The sequence below is a fragment of the Carassius carassius genome, chromosome 13 (assembly GCF_963082965.1).
Source record: "Carassius carassius chromosome 13, fCarCar2.1, whole genome shotgun sequence".
NCBI lineage: Eukaryota > Metazoa > Chordata > Actinopteri > Cypriniformes > Cyprinidae > Carassius > Carassius carassius.
Genome location: NC_081767.1, coordinates 245,138 through 272,810, shown reverse-complemented (window position 1 = coordinate 272,810; position 27,673 = coordinate 245,138). Strand labels below are relative to the sequence as shown.

Sequence of the window (27,673 nt, the reverse complement as noted above, 5' to 3'; positions counted from 1 at the left end):
TGAACTGTGACGCTGGAAGCTGGTACCTGTTCACAATCAATAGATGCATTTATTCGATCAGTAGGATCAGTTAATGGCTTTAAACCTAAGATTGTGTGCTTCATGTCAATGGAGGGATCGCACCAAAGGACAATGGTTGTGTGTTTGTCAAATAACGTCCCGTACCTCGCATGCCCTCACACTTCAGCTCTCAAACCATTCACACAGCTCCAGATCTGTCACAAGCTCATGAACATTACCCCGAGAGCTCAAGCTGAAAAAAGAGATTCCAGAGGCCACGTTCTGTGTGAAACAACAATAGTCGGAAATGAGAGTGGTTATTGTAATTACAGTAGCTCTCCCACTTTGTTTGCTTTCTAGACAAAATTAGCTCAGATCATGTTCGTTATGAAAACTGGTTTGTGAGAGTTGTGTAAACAGAACACGTTCCCAAATAATCTATTTGTATTCAGATTAATAGTTTAATCAGAATGAAACGACCTCATGTAAACACCTCCATCGATCTGATAGAGTTTGATCAGAGTGAAGTTAGAGAATCTGATCAACAGGAAAAATAAAGCATGTAAATGTGCATGTGTAGTGCTGAGATCATTTTTAGTTCATGCCTGCACTGATGACTTGTGTATGCTGAAGTGAGTATTAATTCAGGTTCATGTACCCTTTATAGTTTTATTTCCATTAGACCTGAGGGTCAGATTTTTTTCTGTAGAAATAAATAAGCAAGTTTTGTCTTTATAACACAAACCCTGATGAAGAGTTACTCAGTGCTGGAAACACAGTATCTGAAACATTCTGATTAGAGACAGAACAATCAATCTTACAGAAAATATTATTTCCATATACTGGAAGTTTTGTGGAACAGTGTGGCAGAACCGCCTGATGTTGGTGGATCTTACTTACAAAACACTAAAAGAATGAATTTCTTCACTAGAGGAAAGTACTCGGGTGTAACCGAGCTGTGGCTGACGTTTGCATACTCTGTGAATGAGTAGAATATAGATATTGTGCTAATGTGCACCGCTGAGCTCATAAAAACTGCAGTTTGAAATATCAGACCTAAGAAGGGACACGCCAAGAGCAAGGCAGGTGAAAGTGATTTACTATTCTCTTTTATCTTGTCTGTGCTTTTGTTTCATACACAGATCTTTTCTCTCCCAGGAATCATGTTTTTTAGATGTGTGTGCTGAAAATGTACATTGCACTTATACTATAACCACATATTTCACCGGGTAGATCCATTTAAAAATTCCTAATAGATTTACCATTAATTTGTGATGATGCATGTGTTTTCAACCAGCTAATCAGCTGAAACATCTGGTTTACACCCGCTCTCAACATCTGTTTCAGACGCTGAATAAACAGTCCAAAATCCTTTCTAATTCAGCCACACTGTGTGATGTTCAAAGCCTTCATCTGTCAGTCAACCATTGAGCTAAAACACGGGTTATAAACACTGCCACTTTAAAAAAACAACAACCACAGTTATCCAGTCAAAGTTGAGTTAATTCAGGTGCTTCACTAAAATAACTGAGAATTCTGACTGTGAAGTTTAGTGCAAACTTCAGTGTCCAGATCACATACTGCAAGTGAGAGCTTTTCCCAGCTGTCCTTTGTGACTGAAATACAGGCATGAAGATAAAGAAAAACACCACACAAGCCCTGGCTGAGTTTCTCTGTTTCACAATGAATTGCCCAACAGTTTCCTCAGCGTGTTTGGAGTGTGTTTGTGGAACAGAGTTCTGGGTGTTTAGTGGCTGTGAGAGTTTTATCTGTCCATGAGGAATAGATGCAGCTCTGGAGAAGGAGATGTTCTGGCTTGTGTGGGTCGAGAAACTGACCTCATTTAGACATTTCCTGTTTTCTACGAGAGACAGTATTTTATCAACAGGTGTAAGATTATCTGTCTATCCATCTGACTATCTGTCGTCATTGCATTGAAGGTTTGGTAACACTCTCTATGAAGCCCGTTATTATAATACATTATATTCTTAAAGCGTTAAAATGAATGCATAATGCATAAAAAAAAAACTTATAATATGTTTTATCATCTCATGAATATTCATAAGAACAGTTTTAATATATTATAATATTTAAATATTTGTGGTTATAGCATTTAAGAGTATGATGATTTATAACACAATGAACAAATTGCATTTTACAATGGATTACATTTCTCATAGTTATAATGTATTATAAGTGCGGGCTTCATAGAACGTGTTACCGAAGGTTTTAACTGTGAACTGTTGCAGTGTTTCAGCACATGGAAGTGATTACAGTCATCTTGCTGAGCGCAGACATTCAAGCTCGTGCTGGCAGAGATCCTGAACCGAATAATCCTGAAAACTCTCATTTTTCCCCTCTCAAAAATGCTTGTTAGTTTTGTCATTTTCGATCACGAGAAAAGAGGAAAGCAACACAGCAGTGCAAATGAATTGGGTGGTTTTTCAAAAAAGAGGGGTTAGAGCAGATTTATTTGTGGAGTTCATTTCTAATGCAGCAAGTTTTCTGCATATCACAGTCCCAGAATCCCTTTCCCTCCGCATCGGGCTGTGGGAGCGTAAACCTACGGGAAATCTCACAGGAATTAAGCTTCAGTGACTGAAGACTGTCACTGACTCCAGTAGCACACATGCCGGATCATCTATTTGAATACTGTCAGTGCATTTCATGAATACATTTTTAGATTGCAGGAAACAGTCCACAAAATACAGTTCACCTTCAGCTCACATGTTTAACTCCCCAGTGTACATCTGTGCATTTTCACAAATCAATGATAGTTGCTGGTTGCTGAGTTTTTTGTTGTTGACTTTACCTTTCAGCTTAGAGAATAAAGCTCAGTGATGCTCTTGCATCTGAACATTAGAAAAATCCCTGCATCCGTGTTCAACATCCAGTTGAAGGCTTTCCCAGGAGAGCAGGAGCGGCTGTAGAAGCACAGGGAAGCCGACGTGCTTTTAGTCATGCTTTTGAAATTAAATGGTTAAGATACAAGAGCATCAGTGATGTCAGGCTCTGACCTGTTCACTGGAGCAGTTCCTTATCTAATCCTAAAAGGTTCATGGTAAGGGTACATGTTACTATTCTAAGGTACTACTGTGCATCTTTTGACCATTACATTGGTGTCCCTATAAGCTGGAGATCTCTGACCATGTTCCTGGACAATGAAAGTCCAGCTGTAACCCCAATCAAACAAAAAAAAAGACAGACTAACATTTTTTAGTTTGGTTTCTGGTCTGGGTTTTGTGCAGGCCAGCTCTTCCCCAGCAGACTCAGTAAATCATTTCTTTATAGAGCTCGCTTTGTGCACAAGGGCACTGACATGATGGAAAAGAACCAACTCCACAAATAAAGTCTGAAACACTTGTACAGTATGTGTATGATTACAAAATGACTGGAAACGCCAGATTAAGGGAGTTTCCATCTACTTTTGGCTATATAGTGTATCAAGAGTTGAATAAACGGAAAACAAGTTTGATGCCTGAATACGCTGCTTACATATTATTGCAGGCCATTTGATAACAAGCCTAATTTTGGTTATTCACCCAATAACATCAACTCTAGCTCAGTGCAGCTATCTTGTGTCAAACGGTCTGAGTCAATGTTGTTATTGTAGTTCTCATTAGTGCCACCTGTCATGCTCTGTTTCAAGTGAGATATTAACCAGATCAGATGTTGCACAACTTAAAACTGTTTTTCTATAAAAGCTGCATGTTTCGTATGTTTTAAGCTTTCGACTTTCCCAACAGAATAGCAAACATCAAAATAGCACAATCCCTTCTGCCTTCTGTTTTGTTTGTACTCATGTTTGGAGCAAATGTGAAGGGAGGTTAGCTTCTATTAAGAGGTTAGGAGCATCATTAAAGAAGCTGTTACTCAGGAAGTCGACCTGTTAATGTTTGTTAGAGCGATCGAGTGTGTTTGACAGCAACAGGCCCTCACAACAGCAGATGGCACGGCCAGCAGGGCAGAGAGGCGATAGAGGGTTACGCAAGAGAATCATCACAGTTTGATAAGTCCTATCCAGCTGTCATTAACACACGTAAACTCATCACACATTCCACACCGATACTGATTGATACGGAGAAGCCTGGGGTCTTCAACCGCAGGTCCCTGGTTCAGCAGCATTCAACCTGAGAGGCAGGGAGATGGCTCTGAGACTGGCCCGGCCGGGGAAACAGATGGCCCGAGTCGCTGCTGGTGGCCTCTTCACGCTTCCGGCTTCTCAAGGGCACACCATGTTTCCAGTGGGATGTCAAATGCAGCTCAGATGGCCCCTGGGTTACACTTCTTTCATATTACGAGTACCTCTACCTTCTGACATACACATAGGTGAAAGTATAGCACTGTGGTTTTTATGGCTGAAACATCATTTTCCTAAATCTGTGGAGGGGTCACAGGTGTGACAGGCTGGAATCACAGTTATGTTTGTGATATACAGGATCAGGAGCTCATATGACCAGTCCCCAGTGAGTTTGATCCAGCACTCTCTGGTTCCAAACTCTCGTCCAATCTGTGTCGCTGATCCTACCCATTAGTTTGGTTCCTCCCAAGGTTCTTTGCTTACTAATCTTGTGGAGTAGTTTTTCTACTTCTGTTCTACAGCCTTCTCTGCCTTGCTCACTGGAGTAGCTGCTCTGTAGCTATATATACATGCTGTACAAATAAAACTTGCTCAACTAGGAGTGACTGTTGCAAATGAATGCTCGTGCACATTAAGGTTTGATTTTCATTGCACACACTGGCAGGCGTTGTTCCACTGCCATGCTGTTAACTAGGAGTGAGGTAATGCACAGTCCTGCCAACTGCTCTCGCTTCACTCCTCTGCTCCTGCGTCTGGCGTTCAGGGTGCCACCAGGTGCTGTTCAGATGACAGCACCACACATATAGAGCCATCCGTGTCTGAACCTGCTGAACCTCAGTGGCTCACAGCCTCTTTCAGAAAATAGTTCAAGAAACGTCACTCCTGCACTTCTTTCTTCTGTTTTGTATTCTTTTACAACAGAAAACAGCCCCCTCTGTTAATGCCAGTGAGTCCAGGGATGCTTTCGAGGCCCGAGGTTTATCAATACTTGAGTAGGAGTGGGGTGGTGAGTGTTGGTAATGAGACGTACTACATCGCACCATCTATATTGCATGATGGGCAGGACAGTATAGAGATAAAGGAAGAGAACAGCTTGGAAGGACAAGACTAGATGGAAGAGATCACACAAAGACTTGAGGATGGCAGGCACGTTTCAGGTCATTTACTATGTTGTGTTGACATATCTGCTGCATCTCTTTCTCCAAGCAGCACGTCGTCTCTCTTTCTGCTAAAGACAGTCAAATATTGCTCATCGGGAGAGTTTGAGTGTGTGCGGGTGTGGAGTGAATGTTAAGAGTTCTCATCAAAGCACAGCTTTGTGCGCATACAAACCCCCGCAGGTGAATACGTCTGTTTTTATGAGTTACTCTTACCAGGTTCTCCTCTTTTCTCCTCCCTTCCCCCGCTTCTGCTCCCTTTCAGATGGATTTCTGAATTATTTACGTCTTTTATTTTCATCGATCACTCTTTTTCCACTGGCCTCTCCAGACGTCCCTCCATCCCTGTTTTCGCCTTCCTCCACTGTGCTGTTTGTTGCTCATAATAACCTCTTGGCCCAATCGCTCGCATTGCACTCCCACCCGCTTCCGAACGCTTCTCCTGCATGAAAAGCTCTGTGCTCTTGAGGGAGCGATGCTTTGAGCCCGAGGTGCCTCGTGTGAGGAGAGCGAACGCTATTTGGGCTCTGAATTTGTCAACATGCATGTGCATTTTCGTAACGTTAAAATGAATAGCTCATTCAAAAATAACAATTCTGCCAATATTAATTCCCTCTTTATTTACTCACTGTATCTGCATAAATAAAAGGCACTTTTAAACTCCAAAAAGGATAAAAAATACTATTAAAGCACCTTAAATGCAGCCAGTATGACTATGTGTGCTATATTCACCGTCTTCTGAAACTGAATGATAGCTTTGTATGAAGAAAAGACCGAAATTGTCTTGGGCTGACAATGTGTCCACAATGTATTTCTCTCATTGATATCACGACTTAATAAATCTGAATGAACTGGATGTAAAGCAATTATCCTGATCCATACATACTGAGTTGCACTTATTTAGAAAGCGAGGTAAGGAACGATGTAGTTAAAAACAAAAACAAAAAAGGATAAATGGAGAGCGAGAGGACTAGATATTACACTGGCAGTAAGAGGATGAATTATTGAAGCTGGTACAAGGGGAGAGAGGCAGGAACGAGGGATATGTTTTTAATCCAGAGTGTATCCACGTCTAGACAAACTACACACACTCTTACACACACATAGTGCTCACGCTTCTCCCTTGAGTCCTCATAAAGAAAGAAATAGTAAGAGTCTAATTCGTTTTTGTAAAATAATAATCAAACTAGAACTAAAATTATTAATAATGATGATTTTCTTTGACTATTTCATGATCTGTCTGCCTGGGATTTTGACAAACAGTTGGTTAAACCCACAGCAGGCTTTCGGAGAAGATCTGCTGTTGGCTTGTGGTTTTGAAACACATTTCTTGTCAGAAAAAAATGCTTGTCTCAACAACTACCAGTCTATTCATGAAGTAGTGAAGAGCTTTTACCGTACTCAAATACTGGAATTGAGATGTGGACAGCAGCCATGTAAACATCTTCAACTGAAGCACAAGCTCCACGAAACTCCAGCATAAAAGAAGATTCAACACAAACACGTCTGCTCTTTTGTCATGTTGCTGAAAAACACATATAATAATAAAAAAAAACACATAAACTCAACATTCACTTTCCCAAGCCAAGCATAAAAAACACTCTGCCCAGTTTCAGCAATGCTACATTATAATGCCAAAAGAAACAAAAGCATGCATTGAAACTAAGTTGTGAAAATGTTTAAGAATGGTGTTTCATTAGCTCTTTTTTTTATTATTTATATTAAATTGACTAAGCAGGTTTTTTTATATATATATTTTTTGTCTCGGTTACATTTGCTGTTGTATGTTCATCACAGACTCAGAACGTCAATGTAGTCTGTCTCTTCCCCTTCTGTGTCAATCTCACACTCGTTTAAAGTGTATTTCTCACAGTGTTCAGTGACATCCTCAGCCTCCATCTGAACATGTCTTTTTGATGGCCGCCATCTGTGCTGCCTCCTGGACACACATCTGCTCTCTTCAAGCAGGTTCTGGGTTATTGTTCATTCAGTGTCTCCGGACCACATCTGTGCCATCTTGTTGATTACTATAGACAATAATTTTGTCTCGTTCCTCAGTTTGTACAAATCAATGGGAAACACGCTTGGAGCAATGCATGCATTTGCTAAGGAAGAATGTGTGCTGTATGTAGCGGTAAAAAATCTGTACTTAATTGAAATTGTAATTGACTGAGTAGTGAGTGATGGACTTGATGTAAATTCAAGTCATAATGTAATGTAAAATATGATAATGTAAAATCATATTCCATTTCCATTTGATGCTTTTTTGTGGATTTGCAGACCATTTGAGAACATGATAGGAGTTATATTGCTTTGACGGATTAATGAGCCAATCATTTTGCGGTTGAGACATTGCCTTCTCTCCTGTGACATTGCACCCGTCACTCACCCCATGCTATAGGACCTCAGAGAGACGTGCATTCTCTTCCCAAATGTCATCTGCAGTAGCTGCCTGTTGGACTGTGAACTTTAGAACAAATTCAATGTTCAATTCAATTTGTAATGTTTGCTTGGTTCATTCTTGTAACCATACATTATTTACTCAAATCTTGACTTTTGTGAGAGGCGCTGCTTCCTTGACCTAATGTGGGTTTTTGTGATTTTTTCCGATGATGAGCATGTCTCGTTCACTTGGACTTGCTAAATGAACAGCTGCTGCACGCAGGTTTTTTTTGTTTCAACAGAGGATCAGTTGCCTTATTGGTTAAAATCCCCAAACTGTATACTTAAATGTTAAATTCAAGTCAAGTCAAGTCACCTTTATTTATATAGCGCTTTAAACAAAACAGATTGCGTCAAAGCAACTGAACAACATTCATTAGGAAAACAGTGTGTCAATAATGCAAAATGATAGTTAAAGGCAGTTCATCATTGAATTCAGTGATGTCATCTCTGTTCAGTTAAATAATGTCTGTGCATTTATTTGCAATCAAGTCAACGATATCGCTGTAGATGAAATGACCCCAACTAAGCAAGCCAGAGGCGACAGCGGCAAGGAACCGAAACTCCATCGGTGACAGAATGGAGAAAAAAACCTTGGGAGAAACCAGGCTCAGTTGGGGGGAAAGTTCTCCTCTGACCAGACGAAACCAGTAGTTCAATTCCAGACTGCAGCAAAGACAGATTGTGCAGAAGAATCATCTGTTTCCTGTGGTCTTTTCCTGGTGCTCCTCTGAGACAAGGTCTTTACAGGGGATCTGTATCTGGGGCTCTAGTTGTCCTGGTCTCCGCTGTCTTTCAGGGATGTAGAGGTCCTTTCTAGGTGCTGATCCAGCATCTGGTCTGGATACGTACTGGATCCGGGTGACTGCAGTGACCCTCTGATCTGGACACAGACTGGATCTGGTGGCCACGGTGACCTCGGAATAAGAGAGAAACAGACTAATATTAGCGTAGATGCCATTCTTCTAATGATGTAGCAAGTACATAGGGTGTTATGGGAAGTGTTCCCGGTTCCGGTTTACCTAATTAATGCAGCCTAAAAATCCTAAATTAACGGATTTGGATATTAAAAGCATATTAGTATGTTATGTGTATGCCAGGTTAAAGAGATGGGTCTTTAATCTAGATTTAAACTGCAAGAGTGTGTCTGCCTCCCGAACAATGTTAGGTAGGTTATTCCAGAGTTTAGGCGCCAAATAGGAAAAGGATCTGCCGGCCGCAGTTGATTTTGATATTCTAGGTATTATCAAATTGCCTGAGTTTTGAGAACGTAGCGGACGTAGAGGATTATAATGTAAAAGGAGCTCATTCAAATTCTGAGGTGCTAAACCATTCAGGGCTTTATAAGTAATAAGCAATATTTTAAAATCTATACGATGCTTGATAGGGAGCCAGTGCAGTGTTGACAGGACCGGGCTAATATGGTCATACTTCCTGGTTCTAGTAAGAACTCTTGTTGCTGCATTTTGGACTAGCTGTAGTTTGTTTACTAAGCGTGCAGAACAACCACCCAATAAAGCATTACAATAATCTAACCTTGAGGTCATAAATGCATGGATTAACATTTCTGCATTTGACATTGAGAGCATAGGCCATAGTTTAGATATATTTTTGAGATGGAAAAATGCAGTTTCACAAATGCTAGAAATGTGGCTTTCTAAGGAAAGATTGCGATCAAATAGCATACCTAGGTTCCTAACTGATGACGAAGAATTGACAGAGCAGCCATCAAGTCTTAGACAGTGTTCTAGGTTATTACATGCAAAGTTTTTAGGTCCTATAATTAACACCTCTGTTTTTTCAGAATTTAGCAGTAAGAAATTACTCGTCATCCAGTTATCTCAACTATGCATTCCATTAGTTTTTCAAATTGGTGTGTTTCACCGGGCTGCGAAGAAATATAGAGCTGAGTATCATCAGCATAACAGTGAAAGCTAACACCATGTTTCCTGATGATATCTCCCAAGGGTAACATATAAAGCGTGAAGAGTAGCGGCCCTAGTACTGAGCCTTGAGGTACTCCATACTGCACTTGTGATCGATATGATACACATTCATTCACTGCTACAAACTGATGGCGGTCATATAAGTACGATTTAAACCATGCTAATGCACTTCCACTGATGCCAACAAAGTGTTCAAGTCTATGCAAAAGAATGTTGTGGTCAATTGTGTCAAACGCAGCACTAAGATCCAATAAAACTAATATAGAGATACAACCAGAATCAGAATCAGAATGAGCTTTATTGCCAGGTATGTTCACACATACGAGGAATTTGTTTTCGTGACAGAAGCTCCGCAGTGCAACATAATGACAGTGACAGAACAAAAAACACAAAATGAAAAAAAAAAACACAAATAGGTAGGTAAGGAACGAAATATACAAATTGACAATGTATGGCAGGTATATTACAATGAGCAATTATGTATGTACAGGTATATTATGTGCAAAAAATTTAAGTGTACGTGTTAGATTAAGTATGTGTGTTAGATAAATACGTGTATGTATATATAATTATAAATAGTGTAGTGTGTTCCACAGTTTTTATCAAGTGTTCATGAGATGGATTGCCTGAGGGAAGAAACTGTTCCTGTGTCTGGTCGTTCTGGTGCTCAGTGCTCTGTAGCATCGACCAGATGGCAACAGTTCAAAGAGGGAGTGTGCTGGATGTGAGGGGTCCAGAGAGATTGTACTGGCCCTTTTGCTCACTCTGGATAAGTACAGTTCTTGAATAGAAGGGAGGGTTGTACAGATGATTCACTCAGCAGTCCGGACTACCCTCTGTAGTCTTCTGAGGTCAGATTTAGAAGCTGAGCTGAACCAGACAGTTACTGAAGTGCAGAGGATGGATTCGATGATGGTGGAGTAGAACTGTTTCAGCAGATCCTGTGGCAGGTTAAACTTCCTCAGCTGGTGAAGGAAGTACAACCTCTGCTGGGCCTTTTTCACAATGGAGTCAATGTGAATGTCCCACTTCAGGTCCTGAGAGATAGTGGTGCCCAGGAACCTGAATGACTCCACTGCAGTCACAGTGCTGTTCATGATGGTGAGTGGGGGGAGTGCAGGGGGGTTTCTCCTGAAGTCCATGATCATCTCCACTGTTTTGAGTGTGTTAAGCTCCAGGTTGTTGAGACTGCACCAGACAGCCAGCTCTTTAACCTCCTGTCTGTAAGCAGACTCGTCACCGTCCTGAATGAGGCCGTTGAGTGTGGTGTCATCTGCAAACTTCAGGAGCTTGACAGAGGGGTCCTTAGATGTGCAGTCATTAGTGTACAGGGAGAAGAACAGTGGGGAGAGGACACAGCCCTGGGGAGCTCCGGTGCTGATTGTACGGGTGCTGGATGTGTATTTTCCCAGCCTCACTAGCTGCTGCCTGTCTGTCAGGAAGCTGTTGATCCACTGACAGACGGAGGTGGGCACGGAGAGCTGAGTTAGTTTGGGCAAGAGGAGGTTTGGGATGATCGTGTTAAAGGCCGAGCTGAAGTCCACAAACAGGATCCTCACATAAGTCCCTGGTCTGTCTAGGTGTTGCAGAACATAATGCAGTCCAATGTTTACTGCATCGTCCACAGACCTGTTTGCTCTGTAGGCAAACTGAAGAGGATCTAGCAAGGGTCCAGTGATGTCCTTCAGGTGGGCCAGCACCAGTTTTTCAAATGACTTCATGACCACAGACGTTAGAGTCACAGGCCTGTAGTCATTTAGTCCTGTAATTTTGGATTTCTTTGGGATGGGGATGATGGTGGAGCGTTTGAAGCATGAAGGGACTTCACATAGCTCCAGTGATCTGTTGAAGATCTTTGTGAAGATGGGGGCCAGCTGGTCAGCACAGGATTTCAGACAGGCTGGTGTAACACAATCTGGGCCTGGTGCTTTTTTCCTTTTCTGCTTCCGGAAGACCTGGCGCACCGCATAATCGCTGATCTGTATTGCAGGTGTGGGGGAGAGGGGGGATGCAGGAGGTGTGAATGGTGAGAGTGCTTGTTTGGAGATGTGTTCAGGGCGGGTTGCAGGAGTTGTTTTTGGTGTGAACGGTTGTGTGGGGATTCGTTCAGGGCAGGTGATGGGTGTTCTTTCAAACCTGCAGTAAAACTCGTTCAGATCGTCTGCCAGTCGTTGATTCTCCACAGTGCTGGGGGGTGGTGTCTTGTAATTGGTGATCTTCTTTAGGCTTTTCCACACTGATGCTGAGTCGTTCGAAGTAAACTGAGTCCTTATTTTTCCAGAATAATTCCTCTTTGCCACTTTGATCTCCTTTTCCAGTGTGTATTTAGCCTGTTTATACAAGACATTGTCCCCCTTCATGTAAGCATCTTCTTTGGCCTGACGGAGCTGTCTGAGTTTTGCAGTGAACCACGGTTTGTCATTGTTCTAATTTAGTTGAGTCCTGGTAGGAGTGCATATATCCTCACAGAAACTGATATATGATGTTACGGTCTCTGTGAGTTCATCCTGCTAGAAAATCCTGTGAGTAAATCCTGCTCTGCTTCATTAGTCCATCTTTCTACAACCACGATCAGATGATAAGAGCAGGTCATTTGTAACTCTAAGGAGAGCAGTCTCAGTTCTAATAAATTAATAAATGACATCAAAACAGGGGCAGATGCATTATGATGTGGTGGGCTGCTGTAGGCCAGAAAGTCCAGGGCCACTTTTTGGTCCCAGTCCGCCCCTGATGAGTGCCAAAGCACTTTTCCAAAGGTCCTCTTACAGTTATCTTCACTGTGATGATTTGTCGTCATCGTGGACTATTTTTTGCTGGATTTTTCTCAGTTGTCTCTGAACTTTAACCTCTGTCTGTCCTCTGTCTGTGTGTGTCTGCAGTGACGATCTCCACCAGTACTTACTTCGATGGGCTGCTGGTCACCGGTCTTTACACCTCCACTTCTGTCCAGTCGTCTCCCATCCCTGCATCTCCAGGCTTTGGCTTTGGTAAGTCTTGAATGAGTCTAAAATTAGATGAACAGAAAAATGCTTACAGTAAGTCTAGAAAACAAATGGATAGTGAGGATGTATATACTATACTCGTTGAAGAGCTGCAGGTTTTTTTTTTACCCGCTGATGATTATTTACAATGAGAGAATTAATAAAAAACAAAGACCTTGCTTTCTCATTGTTCAGAAATAAACATTGTCCTTTTATTTATACTGGGATTTTCATAATGCAAACTATTCCAAATCTCTTTTAACTAGAACAGTGCCTTAATACACCCAACACTCTGAAGCAGAGCTGGTTATGAAATAATGACATGGACTCATGAATGTTAATTAGGTGACGTTGTTAGGTAACCTTCCTGGAACATCCGCCTACGTAATCTATTAATATTCATAGGCCAAGCATTAAGCATAGTTTGTGAATATCCAGGTGACTAGCATCCACTTACCAGCGTCTGTCTTTCAGAGGATCACTTAGCGCCATTAAATAAATTGAATGACATTTTATGCAAAGTTTAATTAATCCCAGAAGTGAAAGTGTTAATTTAACTCTGCATTGATGTTTCTGTAACTTTCCAATGAATCCTCGGCAGTTCCAATATGGTCCCACTTGGGAAAACTTGCTCTGTGTTGAGGTCGTTTCTGTGCCCTTTACAGGTTCAGTGAGTTATAATTAAATGCAGATGATGCCAGTGCAGTGTATCAGAGGCAGCTGTGATGTGTGTGTGTGTGTATTAATATATATATATATATATATATATATACGTGTATATACATACAGTGCTTAGCAAATGTATTAGACCAACAGCACCCAATGTTAGGTTAGGATGATGTCAGCTGCCCTAAACTAACAGCATTGGTCATTACCAACATCATTTTTCTGTAATGGTTAATCTGTAATGTGTAAGCTGTTTAGTAACAGTATTGTTTATAATGATAAAATATAATTCTTATATAAATAGCACTTTATAACTTTTTTTATTCAGATGTCCAGTTTAATTACAGTTTAAAATATGAATTAAATATTTTTAAATATATCTTTTCATTTGTCAATTTAAAAGTGTTTATTATTGCTATTTTTATGCTCACTCCTGGTGCTTATTGGTTGGAATTATTATTCAAATTATTCAGCATAAACTCTGCGTCTCATTCAGTATTGGTCCACAAGCTAGTGTAAGCAGGTGTAAACCTCTCCTTCACTGTGTCAGTTAAACCATTGACATCTGTTTCCATGCAAACATGCCCCCTTCCATGTAAATTAGGCTCATTACAGATTGGGCTTTATTCATAAAATGCCATGCAAAGAAGACACTGCGGGATTGTTTGTCAAACAGATGTGTCTCCGCTCATACCTTTACTCAGTTTTTACAGTTTAGATTTTTATTATGTCGTATAACTAATGACATGGATGTCAAATGCTGGATTTATGAGGATGGATTCAACACACTGGCACTAATAGATGTCTAAAGGGAAAAACGTTAAGAACGACAGAAACACAGACACTGGAACGCTGGTGTCACTTTCCCGACACGTGTTTTATAATTCTTAAAGGAAAGGGAAATGGTGTGTTTTTGAGAGCTGGGTAGATTATTGACAAAGTGTAGTCCATTACTAATTAAAGATTACACATGAAAACTGTAGTTAGTAACTTTATCTAGGTTACTTTTTTAGGTAATGTATTCTGACTACTTCTTAGTTAACTTTTAGATTACCTTTTTATCTAACTTGTTTTAAACTTACCATAAACATGCCACATTGATAAAATAAATAAATAAACCAAAGAGAAAGATATAAACATAATAAAGTGCTTTGAACATTACATTAAACCAGGATTCAATCTGGGCTTAATGTAAGAACAGCAGTGGGTTTTTATGAGTTGATGAAAAGCTAATAATTAAACCATAAATGTATTCACATGACTATTCTATATCATGAATATTGTCAAAGCTAAATGGTATGACAGTAGGGTTTTTAGAAAGGAAATTTTAAAAGAGAAAAAGAAGAATAAGGGAAAATCAATAAATTAGGAATGATTTACTGCCATTTTAAGAAATAATAAAGAAACAAAAAAGTAATTGTAAAGTGATTATGAGCATTATAAAATGTAATACACTGTAATTGCGAGTACTTGATTCTTGGAATCTGATTACGTGATCCAGATGTGATCCGTTACTGTGCAGCTCTGTCAGTGTGATGTTCTAGTGTGAGTTTAGTGTGAGTCTGTTAGCTCTACTGTCAGTGAGAGATCTCTGCAGGATTGCTGGGTTTGTGTGCACAGAAAACAAGTTGAGCAGCATGTGATGCTGATCTTGCAATAGTTTCAATTTCTTTGAGCAAGTTGACCCAGACACACACATTCACAAATTCAAATCTGATGGGTTTGTGTTTGTGTCTGCAAAATGTGTTAAAATGAAAACAGAACATTTAAATAATGTTTCTCATGACAAATGAACCTTAGTGTTAACGTGAATAACAGACTGGATTATGACGTCTGCTTAATGGATATTCACACCTAAATTAATGTTAAATGTGAACAGTTTCAAACTGAATTACACACTGCAGCTTCTTTGCCAGAAATTGTAGTTTCTGCCGATGTCATTATCAACATCTGTTCCCAAAGGGTTATGAAGGGTGATTATCACATCCAGTGAAAAGAAACAAATAAAATTAAAATAAAAAATACAAAATGTATTAAAAATTGCGTAAAACTGTGTGTTTGTGAAGCAGGAGTGGGTGCCATATCCTGTATTTACTATCTGCTTCCATTTGCATGCTGCTTTATGTCATTATTCTTGGTTCACATTGTGTGTGTGTGTGTGTGTGTGTGTGTGTGTGTGTGTGTGTGTGTGTGTGTGTGTGTGCGCAAGCTTGTGCTCTCATGGGGTTGAAGAGCTGTCAGTCCCTGAGAGACTTCAAAAGCTCAGCAGCTCTGTGATCAGCTTGCTCTTTGACTCCTCTGACAGGCCCTCAGCTACACACTCGCGCGCACACACACACACACACACACACACACACACACACACACACACACACACACACACACACACACACACACACACACACACAATTACTGCTCACCCACTGGTGAATATTTCTCACATGCATCTCTGTAACTCAGTGCTGTAAAACACATATAGCCTGTAAACACCCATTATCTGAAACATGCTGTAATTAATTTAATTTACAGTAAAGTAACGCAAAGTCAGGGATCAGCAGGAAGTAACAAAACAGTCCCTTTATATATCACATATACTAGAAAATACTGCTGTATATATGATTTGTCCTCTATTTTTTACAAATAATATATATGCAGGACGATTAAGTGACAAAAACTAAATGTATACTCTCAAAGGAGCATGCATGAAATGTATTTCTAACTGTAATTAGTGTTTGTGCATTTGATTGCATGTATTTAGAGAAGTATTAAGATATGTGCAGCAGAGAGAGCAGGGATGGTGAATGTTGGGGACGTAATCCTGTAAAAAAACACAATGCTCCAGTGCACAGGAAGGATTTTGTGATTGAGACAGTGATCTACTGAACTAAGACCTGATTGAGATGCAGCCGTTGTTAGTCAGTATAAATACAGTCCTTCCATTCCTCACATTGCACACCTCTTCCACCTCTCTTGTGTTCTTTACCTACATGTTTTCTAGGATGCACTTTCACTTTCTGATAAATTTTTTAAGTTCCTCTGAGGATAACAGAAGAGCCCTAGAGAAAGGCTCCTAATGAAGGAGGAATAAGATGCACTTTCCCAAGCTTTAAATGGCTTGGTTGAAAGCAAAACCGTCCTTAAATTTCTGCTTCTAAAAGCCCATCCATCGCGAGCATCCCATCTTGTCTTCTAGTTTATAGAAGGCATCCATGAGGGCACTAGTGACCCAAATGTTGTTGGAAAAAGATGTTTTTTCCTTCATTGGCAACATTGTCTTGATTTGTTAATTACACTTTGCCGGCTGTTGGCATGAAGCTGTCACGAGCGGGTGCCCGGCGTCCCAGAGGCCATGCTGGGTGAAAGCGCTTCAGATGCGAGGCGATCTCCAGGGCTACCCGCGTCCCACCTGTCTCAGCCGCTCGTGTCACCAGCTCGTCTCCTCCAGCCAGGCTGCTCCAAAGGGAACGCTGCGTCGCGGCCGTCGAAAATTAGCACAAGTCAAGTCCGATTAATTAATTTCTAGCTCGCACCATTAGCCGGGGAGTCACGTCAAATTAAACTTCAAATTAGTGCTAATGCCTCCCAGGAGATGCAAAAGAGCTTCAGCTGCGTCCGTGACGAAACAGGCCCTATGGCACTATGGCTGACTTTTGACATTGCTCCTGTCTATCATCTCAACTTTATTCTGATCGCGAATCCTTCTGAAAGTCACTGAAATGGCCATTCTGAGATGAGGGGAGTGGAAACTAGTGGAGGGCATGAATCTGATTAAAAAAGCATCACAAAACATGAATATGGATGGACAGACATAAGTTAATGTAAGAGAAAGAGAGGACAGGAGATGAGAATTAAAGGAGATGATGAAGAGATTTAGAATCTATTCATCAGAATTCTTTAGATTAAGAAGTGTAAGAAGTAAAGAGAGATTTTTCTTGCTGTCATCATTTAGATGTCAAAGTATCCAACCAAGTTTCCACATTCTTTTCAAAAGTAACAAAAAAGATTTTTTACTGAAGAGAAGAAATTTTCTTCAACACTGAAAGATGCTCTTTGTGCTTTGGAGGTCTAAAAGCCAAAAGACTTGAGTCAAAAATGTGATTTCACGTAATCAAAGAAGGTCTTTGACTGGACTTGGATAGTCTCCCATAGCCAGACCTTCAAACTGACGGCTGAAGGTCTGGAATTCATTGCAGCTTTCATTGGTCAAGGCCCGCCCATGAGGCCATTTGACTGACATGTCAAACATCCAATTACAGTTCGTTTCGTTCAGCATCACGTTACGAGGCGTGGAAATGTTGCAATAATAACAGACCAGTCTGTAAAACTATCTGACGTATTGTAAAGATTCTATGCCACAAACTTTAAATATTTGAAATACTTTTAAAAATCCAGCATTTAGTGGTTCCTGATAAGTGATGTTCGTCACAGTTGTAAACTCGACGGCTTTCTTCTTTCATGAGGGGGTTTGGAGCCACGGTATCTTTGTTTCCAGACGGAACATTAAAGAACGTGACACACACGTTTTGCAGAAGTCTTGTAGAATTCAACCAATCCAATGAAGGCTTCGACACTTCTGAAGTGTTTCCACTTTTGTGTCCCTTATGCATCAGACATTTAGCCAACGGTCCATGGATGTGAGGTTGAGGCTGAGACTAGGACGTGGACAACACTGACTCATTCCTTGACTTCAGTCTTCTGACTGGGAAAGATGCTTATTTTTTTTCATTTCGGTTCTGTTGTTGCTTTTACACATATTGACTAAATTGTGTTGAGGATGTTATAAGGCTGATTATTTTGTTGGTGAGAAGCACAGACACTGATGGGCTGTTGAGTGATAGAAACAGAGAAATGCTCCAGTTCCTCTATGAGACAGCAGCAAATGAAATCAAATGACCCACATTAACTGCTTTATAATGAACTATTGATCAACATGTTTCACAACATCATTTTTACTACAAAGACAAGTCATGAACCAGCACCGGTTGGGGTCAAAGATCAGAGGTCAGAGGTCACCCCACAGCTGCAGTAGATGTTCGTGTGTAGTAATAGTAATGATAACGATAATTAATGATTTCAAAAACACATCAGAGACGAACACTGTATCAGCTAGAATGCTGATGCTTTAGATTAAATTATTTTTTTCAGATTCACTGGGATCTGCTCCAGATGGCCAATACAACACAGGAAACCCTTCACTAGTTTCTACAGTATTTCTATAGTATCACGGCTCACTGGGCAGCTGGTGCAGATCCAAGTCCACAGTTCAACATTCAGAAAGTGAAAAGATCAAGAGCAAAACAACGGCAGTGCAAAGGGCCTCAGCTGTAGTTCAGTGCATGTATGTAGCAGTGAATAAATATGATTTGTGATTATAAACACACACACACACACACACACACAGATTCTCCCAGGTGGCTGAATTGTCTTCTGGCCAATAATCCTCTCTGCATTGTGTCGGCCCCCACTCCCGTGGCCCCGGGCTCCTGCATCTCTGAGTCGGGCACACAGCTTCTTCCTGGCAACACAAAGAGCACTTCTGTCATCGGCATGACAATGGCAGTGTAGGATGATTGGCAGATTATGAAATGGACCAATGGCAAAGCAAGGAAGGGTTGCCAAGTGATCGAGAAGCTTCTGGACCTCCAGTTTCCGACCCTGGGTAAGTTTCTCAGGGGAACAAAGTGAGTTTTGGCCAGCGATTCCATATAATGCAACATTAAATCAATGACGTCATGTTCTACGTATGTCTTTCTATAAGACCTGAGAAGGCCAGACACGTCTAGATCTCACTAACCCACTCATTCACATACTGTATGTTTGATTAATAAATATTCATACCCTGCTGTTGCTTGATGGACGACAAGCCGGCTCTGAGCGAGTGGAAGCTATACGCTGAGATTCAGAGAGTCGGAGACGAGGCCGCATGGGAGGTGCAGGAGGATTCAGGATGGATAGAAGAAAACCTCTTTATTTGAAGTGACACTTGATAGATGAGCAAACATCCTACAAACCTTCAGTGTGTCAACACTTATAACGAAAACACTAAATATTGTATTTAATTACTGATAGGAACAAACACTTTTCATTTGGAGATCAACGCATGTTCACATAAAAAGCATTTAATTTTCACATGTTTAAAACATTTGTCAATGACTCTGTATGTTGCCAAACCAAGATTTGACCTGATAAATTGCAACACTGAGGTTAAAGGGATAGTTCACCCAAAAATGAAAGTTCTGTCATTAATAACTCACCCTCATGTCACTCCAAACCTGTAAGACCAAATAAAGATATTTTTGGTTTGGAATGGCATGAGGGTGAGTAATTTTCATTTTTGGGTGAACTATCTCTTTAACAGTAATAAGTCATATTGTGCTTTATTCTACTGATATGTGTTGAGTTGAAATTATGAATCTGCATTTTAATGAGCAGCAGTGAGCATCATGTGTGCCAGTCTGTGCCACCCCGTGCCCATCTGTTGTGCGCCAAATCATCTTACTCTCATTTAGAGGCCATTTGGAGTAAAAATCTCAGACTAGGTTATCGAACGCCGTGGAAAGTATACAAGTGTGTGTGTGTATGTGTGTGTGCGCGTGAGCGTGTGTGAAGGGAGTGCAGAGGACCTTATTCAGCTCAAGTGTGGGTGGCCGTGGGAGATCGCAGGTCACTCAACTGCCATTAATCACGCCGACGGCTCTCTAGTTTTCTATCTGCATGTGAAAGGAAATGCACACATTGTTTATGGCTTTGACTGGTACCATTATTTCAGTCCTGTGAGAGAAGTTTACTCTGGACATCATAAATGAAATGGAAACGCTGAGTGATGATATCAGCCCACTGGAGGCCTGTTAACACTGACACATCCATCCTCCCTAAACATGAAGAACTGGAGAAATACAAACTTCTGAGTTTTTAATGTTATTTTATTGAGGGTGTTTTGTAAAACAGTGGTTCGGGTCTGAAACAAAGACAGAAACATAATTGTGACATTAGCCACAAACATTTGCTGTCGATTCTCGATTAAAGTAGAATGCAAAGGCATAGCCAGTATGAATTTGTAATTGACTTTCTGAAGAGTGAAAAACTTTCAGATTGCAGACAAATCATATTTTTTCAGGCAGATTCTTTGCACTATTAATGGCATGTGATCAAATCTGGTTTGTGTGTCCAGAGATGACCAGTCTTTCTGCATGGGTTGCATTGGTAACGATGCAGGCGTATCTACACAGAAGAAAAACTCAGCAATGGAGGAGACTGCTATAGATTTGATTTTATTCAGACATGTTTTGGACTTTTTAGTTTTAGGCATCTGCCTGTAGCAGATTATATTTAAAACTTACACTGTGCACATTATGCGTGATGTCTCTTATGTATATTGTGTATGTTACTCTACGTGACCTTTTGAATTGCCCCTATGGGACAAATAAAGTTTTTGAAATTGGAAATTGAAATATTATGATGTTCCGTGTTATAATCACAGCCAGCATCAGCTTAGTTTGAATGCTGTATGAATACTTCTGGCATTTCCGTCACCAGCTTTGGCATTATCGTTGTGTGTCGCATTGAGAGTGATGCAAAAGATGATTTGAAATCCAGTTTGAGCAGCCAGAGCTACATCTGTAAAAATCTGATTCAAATCATATTTCAAACCACCTCCATTTGAATCAGATTTGGGGGGAAAAAAATCTGAATTAATATTTTTTGTGCTGTTCACACTTTCAAAAACCCATCTGGACAATAAATGCATATGCAAAAAAATCAGATTTTTCCTAACTTCTTTCTTTCCATGTTGCTGGCAAACCGCTTGGTATTGTGTCGATTTCCACAAAAAAATGGTGGTTTTATCTCACTAACGATGAGCTCACATGTCGGATATTGTTATCATTGTGTGTCTTTCTCAGGGGTGATGTCAGACAGACAGTTCGGGACTCAGTTTGTGTGCAGTGTGGTGGCGTCTCACGTCAGTCACCTGCCCTCCACCAGCCTCAGCTTCATCTGGATCGCTCCTCCACCCGGCACCGGCTGCGTCAACTTCATGTGAGTCATGCATGCAACACCTACAGCTCATGCAAACCGCACCGCTCTATTTCAGGCTTGAGGAAATCTCTGGCTCACCTGAGAGATTGTTGTGTTTGAATAAAACATGCCACGCTTCCAAAAAAAAAACCCTTCTCTGATGTAGGTTTGCAATAAACATGCATTCAAGTTTCAGATCAACAGAAGGCCACACCGTTTCTCAGAAAAATCATGCTCTAATCAGAGAAATGTAGGCCTGCTGAGAAGTGCTTTTCCTCCACACATCTAGATGTCACTCTTTAAATTCTCAGTGCATAATCAAGAATGAGGTCAGGTGTGAATATTCATGCTGCCTTCTCATTCTATCAGAACAATCGGTTTCCTAGTCAGAAATTGGGCATGAACTGCCGTCTAAGTTATATCTATGACTGGGAAACCATGAGATCATTTTGATGGCTAGTTTCCTAGTAAAGCTGCCATTAACATTTTATTTGTTTTGCTGTTTTATATTTAAATATTATAAGTAGCCTTTCAAACTGCATTTATTAAACTGAAATTCCAAAATTGTCAGAATGCCGTCTGAGTTTATATGCCTGTCGATGATTGGGACACTAAATTTTATTTAAAATCTGTTGGAAAGTAACAAAATATCTTCAAATGCATTTTGACTTTAATAAGATTTCCTCAAGAAATTAGCAGGATTGAACCTGCTGCCCTGCATGATCCCGGTTCTTTCTCTCAACACACTTGAACATGAAAGAATATGTGCAGGAATTAGTGTACTCAGTATAATGACGGACTGCTCAGAGATGTCTTGGTTTGTGCTTTAAACTCCACACAAAGGCAAAGTAAAGCACATGTAATGCTTCTTGTTTGTTTGTGCAGATACACACATAAATTACACTCTAATCTCAAGGGTAAATAGGTCAATTTGCCAGTTCATATGGAGGTGAACAATCATTGCTAATAGTGGTGAGGTGTATGTTTGCGGTTTACTATAGCTCAGAGAACAAGCACACAGATGGAGACAGCACCTTCGTCTACCCTGTCCATTATGCTGCTCTTCTGTCAGAGCCAAACCCTCATTTAAGAGCCGATTTTCAGGATTCATGATGTGGCCGTTCGCTGCCATACTTCACGGTCTTCCAGTCTTTGTCAGGCATGCCACTAACAAATCTCTGATGGCGAGGCCGCGGGTCAGAGGAGCCTTGTCCTGTGCACACGTGTGTGTTCGTGTCTTCCTGCCGTTTGTCACTTTGAGAGTTTATGTCCGGTGGACAGAGAGCATGGTTTCTGAGTGTTCAAGGCCAAGTGTTCAGCCTTCATTCATAACCCTGCCATGAAAGCATGCTGGGAAAAAAGCGCAGCTGCTTCTGAGGCGAGCAGTGTTTAGGCATTTCTGTTATTGCGATTAATTGTGGTGGAATGGAGTCCGGGCTGTTTGTGATGGACCATCTGTTCAGGGCAGCCTGTGTTTCTGGAACATACACAACAGCTATGTTCTCTTTGCTTATTGTTATTTTCCTTTCCTGGAAAGAGTCAATCGTATATAATGTCTTTGGCTAAACAAACCAATTTCAGATGTAATGTGAGTGAACTGGGGTGATAAAATGATCGGCTGAAGTAGTAAAGAATGACAAAGATGGAGAAGGACAGTTTGAAGAAACAAACGTTGCGAAGAGAATTTCCATTGTTTAAATGTGAAAGCTCAAACACAACGAGCTTGACAACCACCAAACATTTATTTAACTGTCAGCCGTAGCCTGTGAAATTCACAGACACCAACTGTGGCATTACCTGCATAATACAGAAATATTTCCCTAAATGATATACAGATGGTATGTAGTCCTTTGTGAAAAAGTAGTACGCTTATTTGTATTAAATAAGCAATTCAAATACTAAAATTATATTTTTTAAATACAGTCGTGGCCAAAAGTTTTGAGAATTACATAAATATTGGAAATTGGAAAAGTTGCTGCTTAAGTTTTTATAATAGCAATTTGCATATACTCCAGAATGTTATGAAGAGTGATCAGATGAATTGCATAGTCCTTCTTTGCCATGAAAATTAACTTAATCCCAAAAAAACCTTTCCACTGCATTTGATTGCTGTCATTAAAGGACCTGCTGAGATCATTTCAGTAATCGTCTTGTTAACTCAGGTGAGAATGTTGACGAGCACAAGGCTGGAGATCATTATGTCAGGCTGATTGGGTTAGAATGGCAGACTTGACATGTTAAAAGGAGGGTGATGCTTGTAATCATTGTTCTTCTATTGTTAACCATGGTGACCTGCAAAGAAACGCCTGCAGCCATCATTGCGTTGCATAAAAATGGCTTCACAGGCAAGGATATTGTGGCTACTAAGATTGCACCTAAATCAACAATTTATAGGATCATCAAGAACTTCAAAGAAAGAGGTTCAGTTCTTGTAAAGAAGGCTTCAGGGCGTCCAAGAAAGTCCAGCAAGCGCCAGGATGGTCTCCTAAAGAGGATTCAGCTGCGGGATTGGAGTGCCACCAGTGCAGAGCTTGCTCAGGAATGGCAGCAGGCAGGTGTGAGCGCATCTGCACGCACAGTGAGGACAAGACTTCTGGAAGATGGCCTGGTGTCAAGAAGGGCAGCAAAGAAGCCACTTCTCTCCAAAAACAACATCAGGGACAGATTGATATTCTGCAGAAAGTATAGTGAATGGACTGCTGAGGACTGGGGCAAAGTCATATTCTCCGATGAAGCCCCTTTCCGATTGTTTGGGGCATCTGGAAAAAGGCTTGTCCGGAGAAGAAAAGGTGAGCGCTACCATCAGTCCTGTGTCATGCCAACAGTAAAGCATCCTGACACCATTCATGTGTGGGGTTGCTTCTCATCCAAGGGAGTGGGCTCACTCACAATTCTGCCCAAAAACACAGCCATGAATAAAGAAAGGTACCAAAACACCCTCCAACAGCAACTTCTTCCAACAATCCAACAACAGTTTGGTGAAGAACAATGCATTTTCCAGCACGATGGAGCACCGTGCCATAAGGCAAAAGTGATAACTAAGTGGCTCGGGGACCAGAATGTTGAAATTTTGGGTCCATGGCCTGGAAACTCCCCAGATCTTAATCCCATTGAGAACTTGTTGTCAATCCTCAAGAGGCGGGTGGACAAACAAAAACCCACTAATTCTGACAAACTCCAAGAAGTGATTATGAAAGAATGGGTTGCTATCAGTCAGGATTTGGCCCAGAAGTTGATTGAGAGCATGCCCAGTCGAATTGCAGAGGTCCTGAAAAAGAAGGGCCAACACTGCAAATACTGACTCTTTGCATAAATGTCATGTAATTGTCGATAAAAGCCTTTGAAACGTATGAAGTGCTTGTAATTATATTTCAGTACATCACAGAAACAACTGAAACAAAGATCTAAAAGCAGTTTAGCAGCAAACTTTTTGAAAACTAATATTTTTGTAATTCTCAAAACTTTTGGCCACGACTGTACTGTACTTGCATATTATTTAATATTAATGGAATATGTTTCCATGGCTGTGGGGAGTCCTTTTAAAGGGACCAAACGACATGACTTTGAGAAAAGGTCTATGATGACTAGAACAGCAGTAAAGCCATAGGACAAAGGTTGGTCTGTGATGAAGTCAATGGAGAGATTGGACCATGGACGTTGTGGGATGGGCAGAGGTTGGAGGAATCCTGAAGGTAACTCCTTGGGGGTCTTGGATTGGGCACAGACTTGACATGCTTTAATATAGGTAGTAACATCCTAAGACATTGAGGGCCACCAGAATTAATTCTGTAGTAAGTACAGTGTAAACCTGACCTTCATGGCATTGAATGCTTGGGTGGCCTCCTCAGTCCACTTCAATTTTGAAGGCTTGCCTTTTAGCAGAGATGTCAGAGGTGAAGCAACCATACTGTAATTCATGATGAATCCTCTGTAAAAATGAGCAAATCCCATGAATCTTTGAAGCTCTTTTATTGTGTTTGACTGGGGCCATTGTGTGACTGCCTTGATCTTGGATTCATTCATCTTTACTCCTTGGTGACTGATATGGTAACCTAGGAATGATGTCTGTGTGACATGAATCTCACATTTTTCTGCTTTGACATACAACTGGTTCTCTAGAAGTCATGTGAGAATGGTCCTGACATGGCTGGTATGTTCCTTCTCAGAATTAGAGTAGATCAAGATGTCGGCAATGTAGGCTATTACATACTGATTCAAGAGGTCTTGGAAAATATCATTGATGAATGACTGGAATACAGCTGGAGCATTGGCAAGTCCATACGGCATGACCTGATACTCATAGTGCCCCCTAGTGGTGAGGCAGGCAGTTTTCCATTCATCACCCTTGTTAATTCTGATCAAGTTATATGCATTTAGTAGGTCGAGCTTGGTATAGCTTGTCCCCTCGCGGAGCAGTTCTAGGGCTGAAGGAACCAATGGCAGGGGGTATCAGAACTCGACTGTGACATTATTAAGTCCTCTATAATCAATACAATGCCTTAATCCTCCATCTTCCTTCTGACAAAGAAAAACCCTGCTGCAGCTGGAGACTTGAAAGGCCAAATGAATCCTGAGCTTAAGGCCTCTTCGATATATTCCTCCATAGCTTGGGTTTCAGTTCTGGACAAAGGGTAAATTCTACTCTTGGCAGGCATTGCATTGGGGAGTAGGTCAATTGTACAGTCCTGGGGGTGATGAGGTGGTAATCCCATAGCCTTAGTTTTATTAAAGACCTCCCAAGTCATCATAACAATTGGGAATACAAACCTGATTCCAAAAAAGTTGGAACACTGTACAAATAGTGGGTAGAAAACGGAATTGAATAATTTACAAATCTCATAAACTTATATTTTATTCACAATACAATTACATATGATAGATAACAGATCATAGATAATAGATAACATTTCAAATGTTGAAAGTGAGACATTTTGAAATATCATGCCAAATATTGGCTCATTTTGGATTTCATGAGAGCTACACATTCAAAGTTGGGACAGGTAGCAATAAGAGGCCGGACATGTTAAATGTACATATAAGGAAACAGCTGGAGGACCCATTTGCAACTTATTAGGTCAATTGGCAACATTATTGGGTATAAAATAGCCTCTCAGTGTGGCAGTGTCTCTTAGAAGTCAAGATAAGCAGAGGATCACCAATTCCCCTAATGCTGCGGCGAAAAATAGTGGAGCAATATCAGAAAGGATTTTGTCAGAGAAAAATTGCAAAAAGTTTGAAGTTATCATCATCTACAGTGCATTATATCATCCAAAGATTCAGAGAATCTGGAACAATCTCCCTGCGTAAGGGTCAAGGCCGGAAAACCATAATGGATGCCTGTGATCTTTAGCCCTTAGACAGCATTGCCTCACATACAGGAATGGAATGGAAATCACAACATGGGCTCAGGAATACTTCCAGAAAACTTTGTCGGTGAACACAATCCACCGTGCCTTTCGCCGTTGTCGGCTAAAACTCTATAGGTCAAGAAAGAAACCATATCTAAACATGATCCAGAAGCGCAGGAGTTTTCTCTGGGCCAAGGCTCATTTAAAATGGACTGTGGCAAAGTGGAAACTGTTCTGTGGTCAGACGAATCAAAATTTGAAGTTATTTTTGGAAAACTAGGATGCCATGTCATCCGGACTAAAGAGGACAAGGACAACCCAAGTTGTTATCAGCACTCAGTTCAGAAGCCTGCATCTCTGATGGTATGGGGTTGCATGAGTGTGTGTGGCATGGGCAGCTTACACATCTGGAAAGGCACCATCAATGCTGAAAGGTAGATCCAAGTTCTAGAACAACATATGATCCCATCTATACGTCATCTCGTTCAGGAAAGACCTTGCATTTTCCAACATGACAATGCCAGACCACAAATTGCATCAATTACAACATCATGCTGCGTAGAAGAAGGATCCGGGTACTGAAATGGCCAGCCTGCAGTCCAGATCTTTCACCCATAGAAAACATTTGGCGCATCATAAAGAGGAAGATGCGACAAAGAAGACCTAAGACAGTTGAGCAACTAGAAGCCTGTATTAGACAAGAATGGGACAACATTCCGATTCCTAAACTTGAGCAACTTGTCTCCTCAGTCCCCAGACATTTGCAGACTGTTATAAAAAGAAGAGGGGATGCCACACAGTGCTAAACATGGGCTTGTCCCAACTTTTTTGAGATGTGCTGTTGCCATGAAATTTAAAATCAATTTTCCCTCAAAATTATACATTTTCTCAGTTTAAATATTTGAAATTTGAAACTTCCACATCATTGCATTCTGTTTTTAATCACAATTTGTACAGTGCCCCAACTTTTTTGGAATCAGGTTTGTATTAACTGCCTTGTTACTCGTGGGAATTTCTAAGCTGGTTATATAACATG

At 40.8% G+C, this 27,673-nt stretch overlaps 1 protein-coding gene across 3 annotated transcripts in view; it reads left to right on the top strand.

Moving 5' to 3' along the window:
• reln (reelin) overlaps positions 1–27,673 on the top strand; it is a 126,023-nt gene that overhangs the window by 5,021 nt on the left and 93,329 nt on the right. For all 3 annotated transcript variants that reach the window (XM_059564485.1, XM_059564484.1, XM_059564486.1), the window contains exons 2-3: positions 12,506–12,613; positions 21,175–21,310. In XM_059564485.1, coding sequence (XP_059420468.1) covers positions 12,506–12,613; positions 21,175–21,310 — 244 coding nt within the window. The remainder of the gene's footprint in view (positions 1–12,505; positions 12,614–21,174; positions 21,311–27,673) is intronic.